At 32.9% G+C, this 12,028-nt stretch overlaps 2 protein-coding genes across 2 annotated transcripts; both read left to right on the top strand.

Moving 5' to 3' along the window:
- The first annotated feature begins 29 nt into the window (after positions 1-29).
- On the top strand, positions 30-7,947 carry SMC3 (structural maintenance of chromosomes 3). The gene is made up of 19 exons (XM_066293991.1): positions 30-171; positions 340-495; positions 783-897; positions 1,349-1,488; positions 1,585-1,743; positions 1,794-2,087; positions 2,151-2,379; positions 2,882-3,107; positions 3,715-3,945; positions 4,001-4,152; positions 4,214-4,467; positions 4,659-4,809; positions 4,871-5,113; positions 5,169-5,503; positions 5,562-5,696; positions 5,757-5,972; positions 6,112-6,248; positions 6,298-6,506; positions 6,579-7,947. Exons 2-19 carry the CDS (start codon positions 481-483, stop codon positions 6,947-6,949), a joined length of 3,612 nt encoding a protein of 1,203 aa, XP_066150088.1. The 5' UTR covers positions 30-171; positions 340-480; the 3' UTR covers positions 6,950-7,947.
- Positions 7,948-9,350: 1,403 nt separating this feature from the next.
- On the top strand, positions 9,351-11,560 carry pasha (partner of drosha). The gene is made up of 2 exons (XM_066294013.1): positions 9,351-10,686; positions 10,920-11,560. The coding sequence occupies exons 1-2, from the start codon at positions 9,492-9,494 to the stop codon at positions 11,471-11,473; spliced, it is 1,749 nt and encodes a 582-aa protein (XP_066150110.1). The 5' UTR covers positions 9,351-9,491; the 3' UTR covers positions 11,474-11,560.
- Positions 11,561-12,028: the final 468 nt, after the last annotated feature.

Genomic DNA, 12,028 nt, shown 5'->3' on the forward strand with positions numbered 1-12,028 from the left:
GTTCGCAGTTCGCGCAAAGCACATCACGTGCGGATACCCGAATTCGTTATATTTTGAATTATCAGTCATTGTTGTCACTTTGGCGTGCGCCGCCATTTTTTCTGTTTATATTATGATTTTGGTTTTTGATTTTTTTTCCAATTTTCTTCAGTACAAATACATATTTTTGAGGTTTGTATGTTAATGTTTGTACCAATAATCTTACTATGTGTGGTGTAATGTGGAATTGATGTATCTCAATATTAATTAGCTAACCATTAATTAATAACTCCTGTTTTTTAACCCAAAATCCTAAATCCAAATTTATTGATAAACGTTTAATTTCAAATGTGTATGTAGGTCCATTTCTTCAAATTGAAGTAATAAAACTTAACTTAGAATTTGATCAAGGAATTCAATGAGTCAAGTAATATAAAGACTGTGGAAAATAAGTACATTCCCTTTTTCCACAAGTCAAAGTATTGCCACTAGTTTGCAGAAATGTATATAAAACAGGTAAGACCAAGATTCATGATTATTTTACAAACATGATAGAATCTCTTTTTTTTGACAACTATTTATTTCAATATAGTGTCCTTGTGAGTATAGACTAATTCAAATTAAAGTGCAATTTTTTTAAAATAAATGTAGCTATTTACATATGTGTCTATTTAAGTTACTGAGATTTTAAAACCATTTTTGTAGTAAATGCTTGCAAAACACTTAATAATTGTTCAGTGTCATCTTATAAGTAATATGTAAATTTTAAATTAACTCTAATATATGACTGTTTCACATTTGAGGTCATCATCCAAGGCTTCAAAAGCTACAGAGACCAGACAGTAGTAGAGCCTTTTGATAAACGTCACAATGTAGTTGTTGGCAGAAATGGTTCTGGGAAAAGCAATTTTTTCTATGGTAAGTTTCATTGAAACTCAATTTTGATGTGTGTTTATTAAACACAATTACCTATTAGAGTTTTTAAGAGAGTCTCAGTTATTTGATGTGTGGCTAAGTTTGATTTCGCAGCTCCTCCAAATGTAGTATTTAAAAAAGTTGAAATGCTGTGAATTAAAAGCAGAATATCTAAAACTTTTTCTGCCTGTATATCTTAAGATATAAAATGTAATCTAATGAAAATCATAGACAAGGCTACTATTGCTTCATTCATTAATTATATATTTTAACATAAGGATTTGTTGTTCATTGATGATATTTAAGCAATTGACCAAGACACAAAAAGTGCTGTTTTAATAAGTATTCAATTCAATAACATACAATTCTTTTCATTGATATTGAAATTGCCATAGTTTTAATGAATTTTGAGAATATATAGCCTCTAACCAAATATTTATTTTACAATTTTTAGCCATTCAGTTTGTACTAAGTGATGAATATTCACATTTAAAACCTGAGCAAAGACAATCTTTGCTCCATGAGGGTACAGGTCCCAGAATTGTTAATGCATATGTAGAGATAATTTTTGACAATTCAGATGCGCGTGTTCCAGTAAGTAACTACAATAAACTAATTCTTATTAATTTCAAATTTCTAAATTTTATTTTCATTGTTTGTCGTATTATTAACACTACATACTTATTATAGATTGAACATGAAGAAATTTATTTGCGACGTGTGATTGGTGCAAAAAAAGACCAGTATTTCTTAAACAAGAAAGTAGTTCCACGAAGTGAAGTTATGAACCTTCTTGAATCAGCTGGATTTTCCAGCTCAAATCCTTACTATATTGTAAAACAAGGAAAGGTAGACATTAAGTCAATAGATTTAATTGTTTTACTGTGAGCAATTTACAGATTTTACAAATGGCAACTGCCCCAGATACACATCGTCTGAAATTGTTGAGAGAAGTCGCGGGTACTAGAGTGTTTGATGAACGCAAAGCAGAATCTATTGTATTGTTTAAAGAGACTGAAGGAAAAATTGAAAAAATCCGGGAGTTTTTAGCTACAATCGAGGAAAGATTATCGACCTTAGAGGAGGAAAAGGAAGAACTTAAACAGTACCAACATTATGATAAAATAAGGCGAGCGCTGGAGTATATTATTCATGAAGTTGAGCTGAATGAGAACAAGAAGAAACTTAACGATGTATGATCGATTTGAAGGCAATTTTGAAATTGCATAAATATTTTTTTTTTTGGGTGATTTTAGCTAGAAAAACAAAGAGATGAGTCTGGTTCAGAACAAAAGAAATTAGCTACCGATTTAAAAGTATCACAAGACAATATCAAGACCCTTGCCAAAAAGATTAAAGAGATGAAAAAGGATTTGGCTTCCTTGAAAGAAGAAAGAGATATTTTGAGTAATGACCATCAGCATTTGATAAAAGAAAAAACTAAGCTAGATTTTAACATCAAAGATTTATCAGAGGAATTGCAGGGTAAGTTACTTATTCAGTGGAATTTTTTTATATTTCAGAGAATTAAGTGTAAATAAAGACGTTTGGGACTAGAAATGTATTTTAAACTATAATTCTAATTAAAACATTCCCCATAAATAGGTGAAACAAAGAGTTAAGACAAGTTTAAGTGAAAAAGGTGACTTAATAATAGTCTTGAAACCAATGCTTTGGTATTAAATTCTTTAAATTCATTCCACAGAGTAAAAAAAAATCTTGCAGTGGTAAAGAAATCAAAGATTCTTAAAGTAGATCTCTCTTTGTATCCCAAACTTTTTTTTTACTTGACACAGCATGCCTCTGCCATTTTGATACTAAATATCAAGAAGGATTTACTATAAAAATATGTACATACATATATACAAAACTTTTTTTAAATACAAAAATTGGTCCCTTTTCTGTTATATTTGTTTTCATCTGGAATACTTCAAATTGTATCTTTCATTATTTGAGTAGTTGGATGGTATCAACTTTAAACTTACAGGAGACAACAAATCAAAAGAACGAGCTGAAAACGAGCTTGCTCGTTTAACACAAACTATTAAAGAAAAAGAAGCTGAATTGGAGAAAATTAAACCTCTTTATGAGGAGAAAAAAGCTCGTGAAGAAGAGTGTACTCGTGAATTAGCTTTAAAGGAGCAAAAAAGAAAGGAACTTTACGCCAAACAAGGCCGAGGTAGCCATTTTAAGTCGAAAGAGGATCGTGATAGGTATTTGATTTGAACCTTTAAATTTGTGCAATATTGAATACGAATTTCTAATGATGTAGAATTTCCACTTGAATATTGTGAATATTTCAGAATTTTTCAGAAGTAACTACATTCTTATTCTTTTTTTGAATCTGTTAATTTACCATGATAGAATTACAAGCGGAACTCATGTTTTTGATTTTTTTTTAAATATCTTTGGTATACATTGTCATTGGCAACCACAGTAACATCATAAAAAAGAAATTTGCTAGCTTTTTTCAGTACCGAGTCTGAATCTAGCGCATAATTTTCTCAAATCCTTTAGTCCCTAGTCTATCATTTCATAAATGGAGAAGTGGATCCTTTAATAAAATGAATACTATAATACAGGATATGAAACAGTCTTATTAAACATAAACCTTTTTTTTAAGCATAAACTTTTGAACGTAGCTTATTTGTATCCACGAAAAATTAACAAAACAACCATTGTATTATATAATTGAGACTTTTTTCAAAAAGTTGGACCGGATATTTAGCGTTTTTGAAATATTCACCACTAAAACAAGCGAATATTTAAAAAATATTATTCGCGATCTTTGCGATCACTTGCTTACAAATTTGTCTTCAGGTGGATTCAGAGTGAGTTGAAGTCACTAATCAAACAAATAAAAGACAAAAAGGACCATAAGGAGAAATTGGAAGCAGATTTAAAGAGAGACGCCCAGAAAACTGTAGAGTTGCAGAAGAAAATTGAAGAACAATCGCAAGAGCTTGAGAGGCAGAAAAATTATATTGATGAATACAACAAACAATGTTATGAATTGAAGAAAAATAAAGACCAGTTTCAGGCAACAAGGAAGTAGGTTTTGCAGAAAGTAATGAGGTTTTTTTGTATTTATCCTGTTATTTTTCAGTGAGCTTTGGCGCAAAGAAAACAACGTTCAGTCTAACTTATCATCTCTGAAAGACGACCTGGCCAAAGCAGACCAGCAATTGCGTTCTATGGTAGGAAAACCTATTTTGAACGGGAGAGACAGTGTTAGAAAAGTATTGGACACATTTATTTGTTAGTATCTATTGCAGTTTTGCAACGAAACCGTGTTACATAAGTTACCTTTATTATGCAGCTCGGGGTGGACATGAGGCAGATATTATTAAAGGATATTATGGCCCAGTAATTGAGAATTTTGAATGCGAAAAAAGCATTTATATTGCCGTGGAAGTAACAGCGGGAAACAGATTGTTTCATCACGTTATCGAGAATGATAAAATCGGAACTTTAATTCTCAAAGAAATGAATAAGCAGAAATTGCCCGGAGAAGTCACTTTCATGCCTCTGAATCGGTTGAATGTAAGGGAGCAGGAGTACCCCAACGACTCAGTAAGAATATAGTGGGTTTGTGTTGAAAAATAATGCTGTTATAAGCTGTAAAAAAAAATTGAAACATGTTTAACTCCATTTTCTATTTTATATTTTTCATTCCAAACCTTTGACTAAATTACTATGTAATAGTGTTACCACACCTTAATTTTCCTAGATTTCGATATTTTGACATATTTTAATACTTCTAGGATGCAATTCCCATGGTTTCAAAATTGCTCTACAACCAAAAATATGACAAAGCCATGCGCTATTTATTCGGCAAAACCCTTATATGCCGACATCTAGACGCAGCTACAAAATTGGCTCGAAGTACGGGCCTGGACTGCGTAACCTTGGAAGGTAATTGATCTGCCACTATTGTGAAAAGTGCATTGTATAAGACACAAATTCCTTTTGCTAGGCGATCAAGTCTCTTCGAAAGGTTCCCTAACAGGAGGGTATTTTAATACTTCGCGGTCCCGTCTAGAAATGCAAAAAAATCGCACAGAAACGATGTCGCAAATCGAGCAATGCGAACAAGAGCTGAAATCTTTGCGAACTGAGTTGCATAAAACTGAATCGTCCATTAATAACATCGTGGCAGATATGCAGAAAATTGAGACCAAGAATAGTAAAGCCAAGGTTATTTATGATAAAGTTAAAGGTAAAAAGCAATGACAATTTTATGTTATAATTCTATGAATGCATTCTGTTTTCAGTCGAATTAAGACTTATGAAGGAAGAACTCTCCAACATCGAAAAATTCCGGGTACCAAAGGAACGTTCTCTGTCCCAATGTAAATCCAGCCTCGAAGCCATGCAAACAACGAAAGAAAACTTGGAATCGGAACTGCATCAGGAGCTGTTGTCCTCTTTGTCGGTAGCAGATCAGCAGCAAGTTGATATGCTAAATGATGACATTCAACGACTACAAAAAGAGAATAAGGAGGCTTTTAGCACGAGAATGAAATTAGAGGCAGAGAAGAACAAACTGGAGAATTTGCTGACAAATAACTTGATTAGGAGAAGGGATGAGGTTTTACATGCCTTGCAGGTATAGACAAAGATGCTTTTCTGGTTTTTTTTCTTTAAATACTTCAATGCTTTTATAGGAAATATCGTTAGAGGATCGAAAGAGACAGTTGCAGAATTGCAAAAGCGAACTGGAAGAAATTGATCACAAAATTGAAAAAGTAAATAAGGAATTAAGCTCTATTGAAACCAAAATTAAGGATATGAGCAAAAAGGTGAATTTTAATTGTATATTCTGAGTGTCTCTTTCTTAAAATATTTTGGATTATTTTCAGTTAAAACACGAGCAAAGCGAACTGGAAACCTGGAAAAGAAAGGAAAAAGATTGCCAAGACAGGATAGATGAAGATGCCAAGCATTTAGAAAAATTTGCTTCAAAGCAGAATTTATTGGAGGCCAAGATTCAAGATAGTGTGGAAAAGATAAATCAGTTGGGAGCTTTGCCGCCTCAGGACTTATACAAACAATACGTGAAAATGTCTTCTAAGGCGGTAAGTATCGTAAAAACACGATTTACAAAAATCAATTACTCGAAAATTGAAAAAATCATTTTAAAAAACTGTTCAAACTTGTTCACAAATCATGTACGGCAACTGATTGAACAGAAATATTATTTTGTCTTTCTTCCAGCTCTTCAAAGAACTAGAAAGAACTAATTCGCAATTAAAGAAATTCAGTCACGTGAACAAAAAGGCTCTCGATCAATTTATGAGTTTTTCAGACCAAAAAGAGAAACTTCAAAAGAGAATGGAGGAATTGGAAAGAGGGTAGGTTTTACTTAATAAAAAAAAACTTTTTCTTATGATGAACTTAAAGGGGGACGCGGATCACAGACCTTATAGAAGTCCTCGAACACCGGAAAGTGGAAGCCATTCAGTTCACGTTTAAACAAGTTTCCCGTTATTTCACAGAAGTGTTCAAGAAGCTGGTACCTGCAGGAAAGGCTAAACTGGTTTTGAGAACTGCTGATAGCGACGAAGGTCGGGATATTACTCCCGAGGATACGAATGCGGACATATTCCAGGGTAAATAAGTAATTCATTGTAGTTTAGGGGAGCTTAAAACGACGATATGCACAAGTTTATTTCTCAATTCAGGAATCGGAGTACGAATCTCCTTCACTGACGCCGATGTCGAAATGAAAGAAATGAACCAACTGTCGGGAGGACAAAAGTCTTTGGTAGCATTGGCGATCATTTTCGCCATTCAAAAATGCGACCCCGCCCCGTTCTACTTGTTTGATGAAATCGATCAAGCTTTGGATGCTCAGCACAGGAAGGCTGTCGCCAACATGATCCACGAGCTGTCAAAAGATGCACAGTTCATCACGACAACTTTTCGACCCGAATTGCTCGAGCACGCGCATAAGTATTATGGAGTAAAATTTAGGAATAAAGTGAGCCACGTTGAGTGCGTCACCAGAGACGTCGCGCGAGACTTTGTCGAAGATGATACAACTCACGGCTAATTTTTACTATTTGATCTTTTTATTAAGAGAAACGTATACTATAGGAAGAGGTTGTAGGTTAATTGATTTTAAAACAAAAGTTTTACCCTTAGATTCAGGTTATCTTTATTGTCTAAAAGAAGAATAGAGCATGTTTTGTATTGCATTTTCAACCGTTGGGTCTATTAATTATATGACTTGTGGATGTAAACTGTAGTAGGCGCCATAATATTATACAAAACGCCGTATTTTCAGAAATTGAAGGGCAGTTTTTAAAAAAGCAACTCTTTCGAGAGAAATCATATTATAGACCTATATTCTTCTTGCATTCCTTTTCCCAAAATTTTTGAAAGAGGCTTCGTCTCTCCAAAATCGGTCATCATTGTGTGTCTTGTCAGATTTTAGGGGGCAAACTTGTTGTCTGCGAAAGATCTTATATCCGGCCTGAGAAATTGAGGTAATTTCGTATTTAATGATGTTAGATTTCTAATTATGCACGTTTTTCCTCACTTTCCCTCCTATAATCGCCTATTGGTAAACCCCATTTCGCTTGTTTAGTATTAAAATTGTCTGCAACTATTGTATCTCCGTTTAGTGATAGAAGCACATTTTCTAGCTCTCCAATAAATGTGTTATTACTTGTACTTGCTATGTTTGGAGAGATATACTACTACTAGATTCAGCCTCTGAATTAAGATGGATAATATATCGAGATGTTTCACATAGCCTTTGACTGGTACTTTTCTATTCATGAAGTATCTATCCAAACTTATATCCGAAATCCGAATCTTTGTCTATGATAGATTGATTTCATCCAGCCCGCTAGGATGTGTCGGAATTGCACACAAAAATAGAGTAGAAGTCAAAAACTGAAAATAAATGGCATAAAATCTTTAATAACTACAAAGTGGTTTGAAGTGACTACCGAACTCTTTCCAAATCACCTGTGCTCTTTTTCTTATTAAATTGTATTGCGGAAACGAAGCGATTCGTAGATAAATATACATAGGTTTATAAAATCTTGTTTTCTTATTTTGACTGAAATATTATCTCCTTAAATTTATGCCGCACGTTTAGGAAACACCCTGTATAAATTGCAAGATGCCATAGTAATGTCGCTACTGTAGATTAGTGCGTCATTTGCTGAAAAGGAAAAGACGAAAGAAACATGTAAGGTCTTCAGTCATCTAGTATACGTGTTATACAGAATATTTAACATTCAAAAATTATGTCAATTTGCTATATAAAATGAGATTTCCTTTAGAGGATAGAGGTTTAAATTTAATTTAGAAAATGAAAAATATGAAATTTCTTCAAAAAAGGTTAGAGATTCTATAACAATTCTTAATGGAGGTGTTAACGACTATAAACTATGCATATGTTTTAATAGAAAATAATATTTTAAAAAAAAGTTACATTACTAGCTTTTCAGGAAATAAAAATTATCCTTAAATTTCTTATTTAATTCTTAAGAAATAGTTTCTCTCGAGATTTTTTTTGTCCAACCCACAATTTCTAATTAAATAAATTGAAACATATTTAAGGATAGCTTTTAACGTACAAATATTCAGAATTTATCTTTACTCTCAAAAAAATGTTGTGGATCGTTTTTCTTTTCTTTTAAAATTTCCAATAAAGTGATGGCATCATTACGTTCTAATTATTAATTTAAGACGTTCATTAAAATTATTTTAATTGTTTTACTTCAAAATGGTGGGTTGGACGAAAAAATCTCATGAAAGGCTATTTCTTAGAAATGGAACGAGAAATTCAAGAATTATTTTTATTTTCAGAAAAGCCAGTAGCGCACCACTTTTTCTAAAAAAATTTCTCCTAACATGCAAGTAGACACGCTGCTGGAAAAGCTAACAAATATTTTTTTTAGTAAAACACGTGTGTTGTTTATACTCTTGAATGCCTCAAAAATTTCGTTAAAGAATCTCTAGCTCTTTTTGAATAAATTTTATATTTTCCATTTTTTAAATTAAATTTGAATCCCTTGTATCTACTAAAGGAAGTCTTATTGGATGCTGGTTTATTTAACAAATTGACATTATTTTTGGACGGTCAATACGTTAATAAAGTTATATGGGTTAAAACTCAAACATCCAGTATATGTATTGTTTGGCAACAATACGTGCTTTTACTTTGTATTTGGTACTTCCGAATTATAAATTCTTCTTTATATGAAATTATAGAAAATTATGGCAAACATGAAAATACACAATTGCAAGTGTTACTCTTTGATTTCATCTAGTGATTACAAGAGTTGAAAAATTGTAATTAAAGTTTTTTATTTCACATATGTCATGTGACCAACAGTTGTTGACAGGATTTGATCATCTCATCTTCGTTACCTAATCTGCATATTTCTGTTTGTGTGTTTGGTTGGTTGCGTGTATTCAGTGTTAGTTGATTCAATGTTTTTCATTATATAGTTTGTTTTTTTAGGTTAAGTTAACTCGAATCAAAATATAAAATTTCCAATTTTCGTATTGATTTTAATTCTTGTTGAAATGTTAAATTTGCTTAATTTTTCTTCAGAAAAAGTCAGATAATTGTGATGGAAGTAGATCAACTTGTTAACAATCACAACATAGAGGCCCTGGTCTCAAGTCCAGACTCTGCCACCATGGACATGGACATGAAATTTGAAATTACTGATAGACAAATCTGCTCTTCAGAAACACTAGAAAGTTATAATGTTGAAGAGGGTACAAGCGCCAGATGTCCTTTTAAAAAACCCACAGAGGAGGCTACCAAATTCCATATTCTAGATGAAACGGAGGAAAAGTATGAATCTGATGGATCAGTTGACTATGACTCTGATATTCCTGATGAAGAGGTGGAGAAAATGCTCGAAGAAGCATTAGAAAGGAAAAAGAGAAAAGCTGAGGAGGCTGGTTTAGATACAGAAAACTTAGAAGTCCCCTTTGAGGAAAAGTCCAAAGTTGTTGTAGTTGAAAAAGGTAAAAACCACTTTGATGTGCTACCAGAAGAGTGGATACAAGTTACCCACAACAGTGGTATGCCAATTTATTTACACAAATCAACACGAGTCTGTACTTTGTCAAGACCGTATTTTTTGGGTTCTGGTTCAGCAAGAAAGCATCTTGTGCCTGTAAGTGCTATTCCATGTTTAAGTTACCGCCGAGCTTTAGAACATGAAAAACTACAGAACAGTCAACCAATAGAAGAACGAAGTGATCTAACAGCTGATATGCCCAACGCAAAAATTGAAACTGTCCAAGAAAACATTGAAACACAAAATCTCACTTCAGAAGACTTAAGAAAGTACTGTGATAATTTATTTCAATTTCAATCAATTAATGTACTAAGGTTTAAATCATGGTCAGAAAGAAGAAAGTTCACCAAGAGGAGAAAGCAAGAAAATCAACTGCAGAGACCAACATTACCTGATGGAACTAAATTGATAACTTTCCCCATTAAATCTGAAAACAATGAGAAATCCATTCCAAATAACAGGAAAGAGTGGATTATGAACCCTAATGGAAAGTCTTATGTGTGCATATTACATGAATATGTTCAACACGCCTTGAAAAAACAACCCACTTATGTTTTCACTGAGTTGGAAAATGCTGCCACTCCTTATGCAGCTACAGTCATGATTAAGGATATGAAATATGGTGTTGGATATGGGACTAGTAAAAAACAGGCCAAATCAGAGGCTGCAAAAGCCACTTTGGAAATTTTAATTCCTGAAATGAAGTACAAAATTACAGCTGATTCTCAATCAGGTAAGCAAGAAATTTGTAACTTTAAATATTTTAAAACTTAAGTGTCATTAATTTGTTATTTGATTGATCAAGTTTTAAGAAATCAAAGCAGTTTCTCTTACTGATATTGTTCTAATTTATTTTAAACCATTGTTTTGTTTAAATAAATATATGTTTTATACAAAACACTCATACTTTTATTATATATTACTATATATAATTAATAATTCTTATACCTGTTTTATATCTTTCAGGTTGCACTAAAAAAGACAAAGACCAAGACTTATCCTTTTTTGATGAGATAAGAGTTGAAGATCCAAGAGTGGCCGAATTTTGTGCAAAAACCACCGAACCGGCTCCTTATGATATTCTACTGACTTGTCTACAAAGGAATTTCGGTTTAGATGATTTGAAAATCCGTTATCAGGGCAACACTTCAAAACATCAAGGTAATGAATTCACAATGACAGTGGGCAAATACACGACAACAGTCGCCTGCAAAAATAAGAGGGATGGAAAGCAACGAGCTTCACAAGCGATTCTTCAGATGCTACATCCAAGTATTACATCATGGGGTTCGTTGCTTAGATTGTATGGAAATCGTTCTGTGAAAAGCTTTAAAGAGAAGAAGATGGAGGAACAGGAAATCACTTGCTTGCAGAGTAAAGCTGCCCAAAACCAGCCTAATTATGCTATTTTGAATAAACTAAAAGTGGAATTAGGGAAGCTGAATGAAAAGAGGAAGTCTGTTAAACCTATAGGCTTACTTGATACTGTAGAGAACCACGTGGAAGGTGTGATAGAGTAGTTGTGATTACATGTGTTGTAAATAGGTGTGCAAAAATACCAACAGATATAAGTATCTATAAGTAATATAGGTACAATATAGTAATAAGGTATAAATGTTTGATATAATAAGGGAACATTGCTGGCTGGCCGCAATTAAGGGTCAAAAATCCTTGTTCACATAAACTTATTGCTTCCAACAAATGTCCGTTTAGAAAACTATTTTAACTTTGTAGTTTCTGCGGAAATTATCTGGATATGAAAGTTACCAGGTATTTGAAAAACGTTAGAAATGCGATTATTTTGTTCAATTTAGTTATATTGATAGGTGGTCTGCATTCAGGGGAGATTTCTTTTTAAGCAAAGCTCTTAGAATTATAGTACAACTTGATTCAAATATCAGTTTAGTAAGTTCTGCTTTTTCTATGTGGATCGCCATTCAATTTGACGAAACGGGCCAAACCGTCCTTTTATACAACATTTTCAATTCATAACTTGGTAAATACAGGTAAGCTTTGATTAGGGTAAGTTGTGTCAATAAAAGAGCAGAGCCACTCGGTAAAGTCGCTAACCGATC

The sequence above is a fragment of the Euwallacea fornicatus genome, chromosome 20 (assembly GCF_040115645.1).
Source record: "Euwallacea fornicatus isolate EFF26 chromosome 20, ASM4011564v1, whole genome shotgun sequence".
NCBI classification, from domain to species: domain Eukaryota; kingdom Metazoa; phylum Arthropoda; class Insecta; order Coleoptera; family Curculionidae; genus Euwallacea; species Euwallacea fornicatus.

What these genes read in the sequence shown, in the direction of transcription:
- SMC3 (XM_066293991.1), top strand. An exon ending in TCGAAAGAGGATCGTGATAG is followed by an intron (nt 3,108 to 3,714) that starts GTATTTGATTTG and finishes ATTTGTCTTCAG; the next exon opens with GTGGATTCAGAGTGAGTTGA. An exon ending in TATTTATGATAAAGTTAAAG is followed by an intron (nt 5,114 to 5,168) that starts GTAAAAAGCAAT and finishes TTCTGTTTTCAG; the next exon opens with TCGAATTAAGACTTATGAAG.
- pasha (XM_066294013.1), top strand. Translation starts at nt 9,492, where the DNA reads ATGGAAGTAGATCAACTTGTTAACAATCACAACATAGAGGCCCTGGTC. An exon ending in TACAGCTGATTCTCAATCAG is followed by an intron (nt 10,687 to 10,919) that starts GTAAGCAAGAAA and finishes TATATCTTTCAG; the next exon opens with GTTGCACTAAAAAAGACAAA.